General features: G+C 36.0%; 1 protein-coding gene across 1 annotated transcript in view; it reads right to left on the bottom strand.

Annotated features, from left to right (window-relative positions):
• Window positions 1–12,035, bottom strand: part of LOC149943634 (nose resistant to fluoxetine protein 6-like) — a 36,138-nt gene that overhangs the window by 15,635 nt on the left and 8,468 nt on the right. The window contains exons 2-5 of the mRNA XM_090175735.1: window positions 3,449–3,681; window positions 3,167–3,369; window positions 2,666–2,757; window positions 2,326–2,581 (exon numbers count right to left, since the gene is read on the bottom strand). Of these exons, the coding sequence (XP_090031861.1) occupies window positions 2,326–2,581; window positions 2,666–2,757; window positions 3,167–3,369; window positions 3,449–3,681 (784 nt within the window). The remainder of the gene's footprint in view (window positions 1–2,325; window positions 2,582–2,665; window positions 2,758–3,166; window positions 3,370–3,448; window positions 3,682–12,035) is intronic.

Genomic DNA, 12,035 nt, shown 5'->3' with positions numbered 1-12,035 from the left:
CGATGCGATTTTTCGAGCGACCGCGACTCGCGGTCGTTTGTCCTTGAAAAAATCTTACCGTGTGTAGCGTTGTTGGGAGACCAAAGACGGCGAAAGCGACCGTCGCTGGTCTTCCGACCAGGGCGGGAAATTTCAGCGATTTTGACGAGTCGCAAACAAAAATCTTCTCGTGTATGGGCTAGTCGGCAGACCAGCTAATGAAATTTTCTATTTTTTTTAAATATCTATTATTTATTTATTTTATTTATTTATTTATTTATTTATTAATCTAAGTAATATAAAATTATGTTTATATAATGTAAGTAATATAAAATTATGTTTATATAATGTGAGTAATATAAAATTATGTTTATATAATGTAAGTAATATAAAATTATGTTTATATAATGTAAGTAATATGAAATTATGTTTATATAATGTGAGTAATATAAAATTATGTTTATATAATGTAAGTAATATGAAATTATGTTTATATAATGTGAGTAATATAAAATTATGTTTATATAATGTAAGTAATATGAAATTATGTTTATATAATGTGAGTAATATAAAATTATGTTTATATAATGTGAGTAATATAAAATTATTTTTATATAATGTAAGTAATATAAAATTATGTTTATATAATGTAAGTAATATAAAATTATGTTTATATAATGTAAGTAATATAAAATTATGTTTATATAATGTAAGTAATATAAAATTATGTTTATATAAATTAAATGTAAGTAATATAAAATTATGTTTATATAAATTAAATGTAAGTAATATAAAATTATGTTTATATAAATTAAATGTAAGTAATATAAAATTATGTTTATATAAATTAAATGTAAGTAATATAAAATTATGTTTATATAAATTAAATGTAAGTAAAAGCCATTGTTTCGACCATTTTCGTTTTCCTTTTTTTTTTCATCTGTAGTAATAATCACGGCAAGCGCAATACAAGCTTTTCTTTTTTTGAATAAAATTGGTGCTGTAAAACACTGTAGTCCGTGCTCTACGTCGATTTTAGGAATCTGCCTAGGCTTTGTGTTTGGTAAAATTTTTCCATTTTCGAAACATCGGGGTTTTGCCGTGTGTGGCAAAAACCGACGAGCGATCGCGATCTCCCGGATCGTAGCGACAAGTCGCCCCCCAAAAAATCGCATCGTGTATAGGGCGCTTTAGACACCATCTGTTGGTGACTTTTAGTATAATTTTTAAGCCGGAGACAATGGCTCTCGCGACCATAGCATGAGCTTTTTTACCGATAGATAGCGCCATATAAGGATGGCCTGCAGAAATTACGCGTTTCTGCTAGATGTCCCCTCTGTATTCACTCCCTTTGAAATATTTTATCTAGACCTTTATGTACGTTTCCTATATCTATGGCTACGCTTGCCGAACTTGGTTTTTATGCTGCTCTTACGTCACGATGTCATAGCGTTATTAGAATAGTTTTGACACGCGTGGTTTGCACGCACACGTGAAAATCCTAGGTCTCGCGCTCGCTCGTAATATTACTAAAGTTAAAGCTGTGACGTATTAGATACATTCAAACAAGGCCACGTTAATAGGCGTTTCTTTAAAATACGGTAGGTCATGTGACAATGTTTTGTCTACGTCACTTAGCTGAAGCTCTTGAAGGTAGAGAGCACGCGCTGCAGTCGCGAGACCCTTCGAAATTTGAAAGCCGCGAACAAAACTCGCGTGCAAGTAAAGCACTTAGATTACTGGCGCTCGTAACGCCGATAAAAAAAATTAGAAGTATAAAATGCTATAGTTTTATCATAGATATAGGAAACTTATATAAAGGTCTAGATAAAATATTTCAAAGGGAGTCAATACGGAGGTGACAGCTAGCAGAAACGCGTAATTTCTGCAGACTATCCATATAACGCGCTATCTATCGGTAAGAAAGCTCGTGCTATCGTCGCGAGAGCCATTGTCTCCTGCTTAAAAATTATACTAAAAGTCACCAACAGATGGTGTCTAAAGACTACGGCCTGCGGAAAGGTCAAGCACTTAGTACTAAAATGCTAAGAGAGCTCGCGCTCTTGATCACGTGCCTTCCTAGGTGTCTGCTAGGTGTCAATTCCGTATTTTATGTTAGGCTTGGACGCCCCGAAATTTATCTAGACCTTTATATACATTTCTTATATCTATGAGTTTTTTTTATAGAAACACCTATTTATAAAAACACTTATTCCTTGACTTTTTACTGAATTTTTACAAATTCTTAAAATTACCTGACCTTTCCCGGACTTTTTAGCCCCATTTTTAAATTCCCCGACTTTTCCCTAACGCGTGGCAACCCTGTTTTAAATGAAAAGTGCTTACCCAAGTAAGAAAAAACTGTCCACGGAAATCCAAGCATTAACAACAACTCCAAAAGACATATGCTCGGTAAAGTTGATAATTTCCATGATTTTCCCAATGGAATTTTCGTTCTGGAATGCGTAGGTGTGAACCAAAATGATCCACAGAGTACTGAGCACGCGAACCCCGTCCATGGCCTGCAAAGACTTGGTTTGGCCCATCAAGCTTTTGTAGTTGGTGTCCAAGGAGAAGCAGTCGCACAGTCGTACCATCTGATCTATACGGGTAATTACGTTTGAATGGACTCATTAATTTTATGACTCGTCAAAAGCGTTAAAGAACAAGAATTATCGGTACTTACGACAAACACCTTGACCATCCTGTTCCAATGTAAAGAAGCGCCTGAGGATAGTTCCCAGAGCCACCAATAGTATAATGAGACTAATCACAGACCTGTTAAAAATCGAATTTATGATAAGTAACATAAGTGGCGTAGGAACGAGGCGCCAAATTGTTTTAGAAGGGGGGGGCAAAAAGCCTGCCAACGAGGGTGGGCACCAAATTTAACGTTCAAGCTGCACCCCCTTAATCCAAAACGTTCCTAAGCACCTGAGTAACAATAGCATTGTGTATGACAATTTATTCTCACAACGCAATTTTTTAAATAATAATCGGTTCCCAAACGACCAAGTAGCGATTATACGCACTTAAATCGACTACAGCGACGCCAAGTTTGTCCACATTGAACTAAAATTATCCGGTATTTTCCTATTCTTAGTTAAAACGCGTGCTTTTAACCACGGATTCTTGGTCCATGATTACGTAATGCGTAGTTTCTATTAATTTAGAAATGTGAACTTACATAATTGTAATTTGAAGTGTTGAGAATTCCCACGGCTGTTTCAATTGGCAAAAGGGAACCGTAACGTTGAACAAAGTGTCCTGGGTAACGTGAGTGACGATATTGCTGACGTCTTGCTGGGAACAGGTCGAAGGGACGCAAATTCCGATACGGAACCTGACGCGATAGAAAAACGAAGCCTTCTTGGAAAAGTCCATGAAAACCTGCAATATGTACCAACGTGTGAGTCATCATGACGCCATTACCAACGAGGCATTTGAAGTCGGGATTTGGAAGACTTACGGAGTCTTTGGCGGTGTAATTGCTCAGGTCGACTACATTGTGATGGAAGGTGACTTGAAAGGGTTTCTTGGGCAGGATGGGCACGGCGTTGATGGCGCAGTATTGACCCTCGAAGACTCGCTTCCCGCTGTATTCGTCGATGTTTTCTATAGCGAAACATTCGTCTATATTTCCCAAATCTGACAATGAACCTTCCAGAATTCCGGCTGGAGGTTTACCAGACGCGTCAAGCACTATAAATAAAAAGATATTAAATCAATTATAATCTTTCCGGGTGAAAGTATTGTCATATAAATAATTTAAGGTAGTATATTAGCGACCGAAACGTGTTTAGGTGGCGTAACGGCGCTAGTTCTTTAGTTCTTTTATTGCTCAACAAGTGGTCTAAGAGCCATCACGTTAAGACAGTGGACAATAAAAATTATACATATACAGAGGAGATATTATATACAGTTTGTATGTACAGGAAAACAGTACAATGTGAGGGAGATACAAGGGAAATAAAACAAAATAAAGGAGTTATGTATTACATTATTACATGGAAACGAGGTAGATTCTCCGGGGTAGCGCCTATGATCTAGCGTCTGCTACAGACCAATTAAAAAGTCATAATAACTTATTTTTTAAATAAACTTAAAACAAGCAAACGATGCAAAAATTATTAAAATGCAAGTATCAATATTATTTAAGTCAAATTTACGAATCACGACGATAGTTTTCGGTCGCGAATTTTTAAATATTTACGGTGGTCAAGCTATCCCCTAAAAAATATATTTTGGATCAGGTAAGACCACCGCCGAAAAATAATAATACTGGCTTATTTATAACTAAAAGAACCAAATAATTTCGTGGAAGATGGTTTATAGTAAATAAAATGACAAAATAACCTCCTTTCCAATTCCCAAGTTCAAACTTCAAACATGCATTCCCGAAAATAAAATAAATCTGGTGTTATGTTTCGGGGTTTATCTTCGGTACCGGGTTCAGCGAAAAATGTCGGGGGTTTTCGGGGCGGGGTCCCCGTACGACCACTAGGTAGAACTAAATTTGACATTTCGGCCACTAGGTTAACAGAAACTAGTTATGATTTAAACTAGTTACGTTAAGATTAATAAGTCTTAAGGGAAAACCGATTCGTTTGAATTTGGTAAATAGGGCTTAAAAATGCCAAAAATCTATCGATCGTAACTGCTAGCACACGATACGAAATTGGATGAACTAGCTGAAATTCTAGTAGAATTTTCAAATGATTGTGGTAGAGAATTGTCAATGGAGTTGCAAAATTTGAACCCCATCCTTTAAGAAATCACAGCCTATCCAGAGGAGCTACGGAAGTTGCATTATATTGAAAGAAATTGGATTCAAATTAACTGGCAAAAAGCCCTACCGAAATGAATATTGATTCAAAGTCCGAGTTTATCATTCATATTATCAAAATTACGTAATATATGAAAAGTTTCATCTTTACTTCAAAAGGTACATTCCAAAAGTAACTTGAACCTGCGAAAGGGAACCAATTTTGAAATAGGATGAGCCATAACCACTGGGTGGTATGGAAATCCGTTTATCTTGAAAACTAAACTGGCAATTTAATAAATTTCGACTTTTTCAATTATGTATAAAATAAATAACTCCTTAATGTTTCTCAATTTAAATACATATTTACACTAAAAGGCTCGCGAAGAAAGGAATAAAATTTTAGACTAAACTATGAATTCCATATAATTAAGTCTAACACTGCTTTGGAACAAAAATTTAATTTCCAATAAGGAACGTTTATTTGTTAAGTATATTTTGAGGTAAGATCTATGATTAATGTGACAGGCCTTTCTATAAAGTTTTGATGTTACTGCTGCATCACGGGTGACGTATCGATGACGTTTAACTACGAACAGTGATACCTAAATGTCACTTTTTTAGAATAAAGTCCATGTCAGTGGCATGAAGTAGCAAATATGGCCAAAAGTGGCAAAAGTGGCAAAATGTTACAAATGGTGACTAATAATCAGTAAATGCATTTAAATGATGTAAATAATATCTTTCAGATATATAGCATCACTTACATGCGAGATAATGTTTCAGTTTTTCACAAAAGAACCGTTAAAAACACCTTAACGATATATAGCAGACGAATTCAAACTCAGGAAAAATTGTTGAAAAATAGCGAAAAGAAATAACTAGATTGGGCTATAATTGAGTTTCTAGCCCAAAACCTGGCAACTAATCCAGTTTATTTGTCTAAAATAGCACAAATATCTTTTTCCTTCAAATGGTATACGTTTTTTTATTTTTATTAAAAAAATTTATTTGCCACTATTTGGCATATTAGCCAGTAAAAGTATTATTCGCCATGTCGGTATTTAGCACTTTTCCCCACATTATTTGACACCTTACATTTACCACTTCGGAACACTGACTACAGTAAATTCGACGAGAAACCCGGTTTTTAGGCATAAACTGAACTGAACTTCTACGGATTTCGTGACGAATGAGCTACAGAAAAACAAGTTCAGCAAACTTAACGTAATTTAATAAGCCTTTCTATAAAATTAGCTATGTTTTTCACTCCGCTCTATTTGTATTTCGAAAAACCAGAGAGCAGGAACACGAAGTTACACACTCCAAGTGGATAACATTTTAAAGGAAAAGTCCAGGTTCGGTAAAACTTGGGTCTACTTGAAAGATCATGTCGAAATAAACTCAAAAATATCAGTCCTAAAATTGTATATTTTTTAAATGACGAGAAATTAATTTTTTAACGACTGAAATCTACCCGCCAAGCGAGCTGCCATTTTCTTTCGTCTTCCCTCAGACAGACCGCACGCGGAGCAAGCGCGCGTAGGGAACAGTGGGCTGTTATAGCGCGAACAGCGTGTGATTAAAGTCCTAAAACGTCACCGCGAAAGAAAATGGCAGATCACTTGGCGGTTAATTTTGCTCGTTTAAAAATTAATTTATCGTCATTAAAAAAGATACAATTTTACGACTGATATTTTTGAATATATTTAAACATGATCTTTCAAATAGATCCAAGTTTTACCCAACCTGGACTTTTCCGTATTTCTTAGAAATATGCAATTATGCAACATTATTTACTTTTGATATATATAGTAAATTATTTTATTTCTTTTTCTTTTTCCCACGCCTGGTGAAAGCAATTAATTCGCTTCAACACTCCCGAAAGCATGTTTTAATTCTGGTAACACCAGCGGGGATCCATTAGCGAAAGGTTCGCCCTCAAAAGGGTAAATAAAACGCGCCTTAAGAATCAATGGAAGAGGCGGATTAACTACAAACGGAAGAGTAAGTGTGTCGGCATTTCGAGAGGGAGAAGTGGGTTGTCTATTTGCGAATCGGCCCAACTTAATTTATAGTTCCCAGGGCCCGGACAAATAAGCCGCAATGTGGCGAAATAATCCAAACATGGGATCCGCCCAGAGTTTCTCGCTTGGTCGCGTTTAAGTCCCGTTACGTTTGCCAGCGCGATTTTGATTAATCGAGCGTGCAAGATCGATGTGTTCAATGACAAACCAAAGCCCCCCCCCCCCTCCCTCCCTCCTCCTCCTCGCCTCTGACTTGACTTTCAAAACCGTACATGTGGATAACAAAAGGATTGGGACAAGGATTTATGTCGCAGACTTTGAAAGACTAGTTGGAGGAAAGAGGGGGTTTAAAGCTAATAGGTTGAGCAATAGCAGTGATTGATTTGCATGATTTGTTCATTTGTATTTCGACAGAGAAATTGTGAGTTGTTTTATTATTTCCTTATAGTAGTTTGGGTGTTGTCAGAAGGTTATAATATATACAGGGCGACTAGGAAAGGCTTGGGAAATTTTATAGGAAAAGTAGGAATTTTAGAGGCGAATTATAGGTAAATATAGGAATAGAAATAAGCGAATTATAGGAAACTAAATAGGAAAATAATAACGTAATTACTGCATATCGGTATACTTTGACTCGAATCACCTAGAATATTGATGATTTTTTAGTACACTTTCTTGCATTATTGGATCACTTAGCGGATTTCAAGATTTTGTTCGAAAGTGGCAGTTTTTTCACTACATGTTCTATACTTAAAAATTCTCATTTTCAAAAGATCGTGAAATTATAGTAAAATAGGTGAAAATAAAGGAATTTATAGGAAGGCATTAAAAATATAGGAAATATAGGAAGTCTGGTCACCCTGTATCAACATATAAACAATATCGGAGCTATAAATTAGTTATTTTCATTACAGTTTGGATATTTATTCAAATATAACTTCTTAATAATGAGGTACGTGGCTTTAGATTCACGAAAGGCGCTCTAGTAGATGTGACAAATTAAAGCACTACCAAAGCGGGGATACTTTTAGTGGGATAATTCCTCAAAAACCACTGTATTTCACACTACGTTGAACAAGGGGTTAGAAAAATGACGGGAGGGAGTTTTGTATTGCCCCAAATTCCTGAAAAGGTTATACTCCCTTTAACGGTCACGTGACGCCGCAATAGACGATATTAGTAAAAAGCGTTCAACAAGAGCCTACGTCAGGTTAGCAACGGTCTCAACGTAATTAATTTCAGATAATTGGTTGAGATTTACTGAACGCAGCCCTGGTTGTAAATGTTGCTTCTAACATTATTTTGTTCGAATGCCATTCCCGGTTAAAAATGACTATAAATGGAAATATTATCGTTGTGAAAATGATAAAAAACAGTCTCCCGAAATATAAAATTCTTTTAAGTGTTGTTCCCAATTCCCCTCACTCTCTTTCCTCTAAATCAAAGCCGCCCGGGGTATCTCATTGGTTCCCTAAATCATAAGACTTCCGAAGCGATTAAAGCATACACCGGTGACGTATTTCCTTCCCCCTTTACGTGCCAGGGGCAAAATTCAACCACGAGGTTCCGGATCGTCAAAACAGTTTACCAACTATAAATAAACGCATTATTTAAATTATAATAACAAAAGGATATATGATTTATTTGCATTTCAAAGGGATCAGTTAAAAATGCACAGGATTTTGGTTTTATTTATTGCTTATAAAAACTATACGCTAGGTTTAAAATTCCTGTTACAAAATGGCTTTCCGTCAAGCCGTGGAAAAAGTACGTGATCAAAATGTGTATGATCATAATTTTAACTCTTATGGTTTGCTTGTATATTAGTTTGTTAACAGTACTAATGCTTTAATAATCATCTGCATTTCCCAAACTTTTTAAGTAGACTTGAATATGAAATGTAACTCAAACTAGTGTAAAAATATATGATAGTAAAAAAAGGCTTCAACGTTTTCAAACATGACAAGTTTCGGCTCTTACAAACGCGCCTACAAGATATGAGTCGGCTAGTACGCCGTCACAAGACTTAACAGCGTTTGAAAACGGCGTACTCACCAAAAAGTCTATCATAGACTTGAACACTCAATGTTAATTACCATCTTTAAACGTTGAGTTGCACGGATTGTAATTTCATGGTAGAAATATTGACAGTGGTTCTTAAGAGCTGTCAGACAAAGGCAAATATACAAAGAAAGATTCGATATGAACCACGATTGAACCTATAGTTTGTCCATTCTTAAAAATTATAAGCTGACGAACCTCTAAGAAGATAAATTCGCTTTTCTATCGCGGAATAAAGCTCTTTAACAATGCCTACTCCAGCATCAAAGAGCTTAAAACATTCACAGCAGCCAAAAAACTCTTAAAGAAATAGCATATCGCGAATATAAGATTTGATTTGATTTAAATTATGGGTTTTTGTTTGAATATATCCTCATAGTTGTGTTTAATACACCGCTCATCAAACTCGTTATTTTTTTCTTACGAAAACCGAATACAATCGAACGATAATTCTTGTCAGAATATAACTTGGTATTAAGGAGTAAAACAAATTGAAACGGCAAAATTTAAGTACGGTTTAATTATATAATTTTGTTAACAGGTTGCGTAACTTTGGAAAACCACGTCTGAGAGGACAGACCTGGTTTTCCCACTAGGCACGTACCAGGCCTAGGGCGGCACATTTCTAGTCTAAGGGCGGCACATTTCTAGTCTAAGGCCGGCATATTGCTGGGAAAGGGGCAGTGGCGGACTGTGTCTAACATTTTGGGCTGCCAGGAGACAATAGGCCCCCGTCTTAACAACTATAAGACTATAATGTTTGGGGGGGGGGGGGGGCACTTCATGAAAGGTCCGTGAGGCCCACCTGCCATCGGGCATGTTCACTCTATGGCCAGTCCGCCACTGGCAAGGGTGGGAAATTTCTTTAAATATATATTTTTTTAATTCTACGGGCATCATTTTTGTAATAGTGCCGAATGGGGCTCGCGGTATCAGCCCTTCTCTTTCTTTGAATAAAAAAGTTGCGCCTTTCACAACAGTGTAGTCCAAGGACCTTGAATCATTTCGTCAGCCACGGTAACAACAGTTCATGGTTCGCACCATTTTATTATAATTTAACTAAATAAAATCCACGTTAAAGCACTTAATTTCAAATGATAGTCTCTTCCCACTATAACTTCGAAGCCTTTGCTAAAAAAGTAACTAATCCGACCAGGAACAGGGTTGCCAACCGTAGACTTTTCTCTCCCTCACTGCGCGGAGAGCGATGCGCAAACTTGTACCGTGCCGCGTTCAGTAACAGCAAACGGTTGGACCGTTGAATGCGCATTCGCTACTGTACGACTTTTTTCACTTCCGGGATTGACGTCACGTTTGCAAACTGAGAGTCGAGTCAACGAAATAAGCGGCTGGAAGAGCCGCTTATTTTGTTGATAAACGCAATGGTGACGTCACAGCACCCGGGAATACTAGTTGCAGACGGCACGACAGACTATATTGTATTAAATTCACAACAATCGTAAAAAAGCGTTCAACAGACGTGGCGTCACGATTGCAAACGGAGAACGGTTAATTAACAATTTCCCCTCCGTTGAGCGTCACTGAACGTGGCCCGTATTTTGTGAAGGGGTTGCCATAACCATGGTCACGGGGGAAAGCAGAGTGCCGGTTTTCGAAAAGGGGGGTTACATGTATTTTGTAAGTCTCCCCTTATAGAAGCTCTCTGGTATGATCCCAAGGGTTCAATTATCGTACAAATACGATCCGAATCGTACATCTGGCAACGCTGTTAATAACAAATGTTGCATGGTGCATCAATTGCAATCACAAAACACTAGTTTCTACAGAGCGGTACAAGAGTGGTTTTGTAATTCTGCTTGCTATGGCAACATTTCACTATCCCTCCAACGGTCCAACCTACGACACTTCTTAAAAATTAATTTTATACAAAATATTTTCCAGTTTGTAATTTTTAATTTCGTTTTTGACAGTTATCTTTTTATAAAGTTTTCGCTATCAAAATTCCAATTCAGTCACCTGTGGCTTCGTGATCATTATAAGTTAAATACCAAAATTCCTTTTTGTCCAAATAAAATGTCAAGTCTCACGTAAAAATAAATAAAAATCGTAAAATAGGGATTTATTTGACTAATATAATCGATTTGCAAGCCACTAAAAGAAAAAAAAACTGGTTTTGTAAGATATATTTAAAAGTAGTCAAAACACCAAGATGGGTCGGAGGAAAATTTTAAGTGATCTCGATTTTTGAGAAGGTCAGATGTCTAAGTCTTGATAACACTAAAAAATAAATGTTTTAGAATTTACTCAGAAAAGGAGGAGAATTTACTCAGAAAAGGAGTACCATTTCAGAAATATAGGAAGTGTAGGACTAATCAACATATTTCCCTCCCCAACATATTTTAGTAATTCATACGTAATCGGTGAATTAATAAGAAGATTTTTAGGTCACAAAATGCCGGTACGAAATTCAAGATATTTTTCCTCTGTTGCTATTTTAAGATTATTAAATATATATTTACCGGCGAAAAAAATAGGCTGAACGAACTTACAAAACACAACGTTCAACGTATTCAATTCAAAATTAAAAAACTGCGATAAAAAATAGCAGTCAAACTGAAACCCGTTTGTCGTACGAAACTAGAATATATTTCTTTTAAGGATAATTTTTTTGAAACTGTGGGTTCTTTGCTGCTGATAACAAATTTTTCCGCTATTTTTCGATGTTAAAAATAATCTTAATATACTTTCTAACTTACGAAGAAAGTTCTAGCTGATAGCCGCTTAGAGTTTTAAATTATTGAATAGATTTCAAGCGTACTCTAAATCTCTATTTACGCTTGAATCATTTCGATGAAAAATTCCCGCGGGGGATGTGGAATACGAAAATTTGAGAGCTACTAGTAAAATTATGAACCCACATTGAGGTCGCTGTTGTTTATCGGAAAACATACACTTCTTAATTCACTTTCTATTAAAATACTATGCTTTACTCTTTCACTTCCTTCATCAGCTTATTTCCCTAAAAGACAATAATTAAATCAAGTCCGAAGTATCACTTACGAGATATGTAAAGTCAGACGTATATACCATTTGACTATCCAGATAATTAAGTAAAGGTCAGAAGTACAGGTTAACCAGGGAAATTAATAGGAAAAATAGGAAATTTGAACGCGAATTGTAAGAAAATGTAGGATACAAAATATAGGAAAATATCAAAATTGGCCAAATGAAGTAAAATATTG

Source organism: Leiobunum rupestre, chromosome 5 (assembly GCF_980474605.1).
Source record: "Leiobunum rupestre chromosome 5, qqLeiRupe1.1.hap1, whole genome shotgun sequence".
NCBI lineage: Eukaryota > Metazoa > Arthropoda > Arachnida > Opiliones > Sclerosomatidae > Leiobunum > Leiobunum rupestre.
The sequence above is the reverse complement of the archived record's forward strand: the minus strand, read 5'-3'. Positions and strand labels throughout refer to the sequence as shown.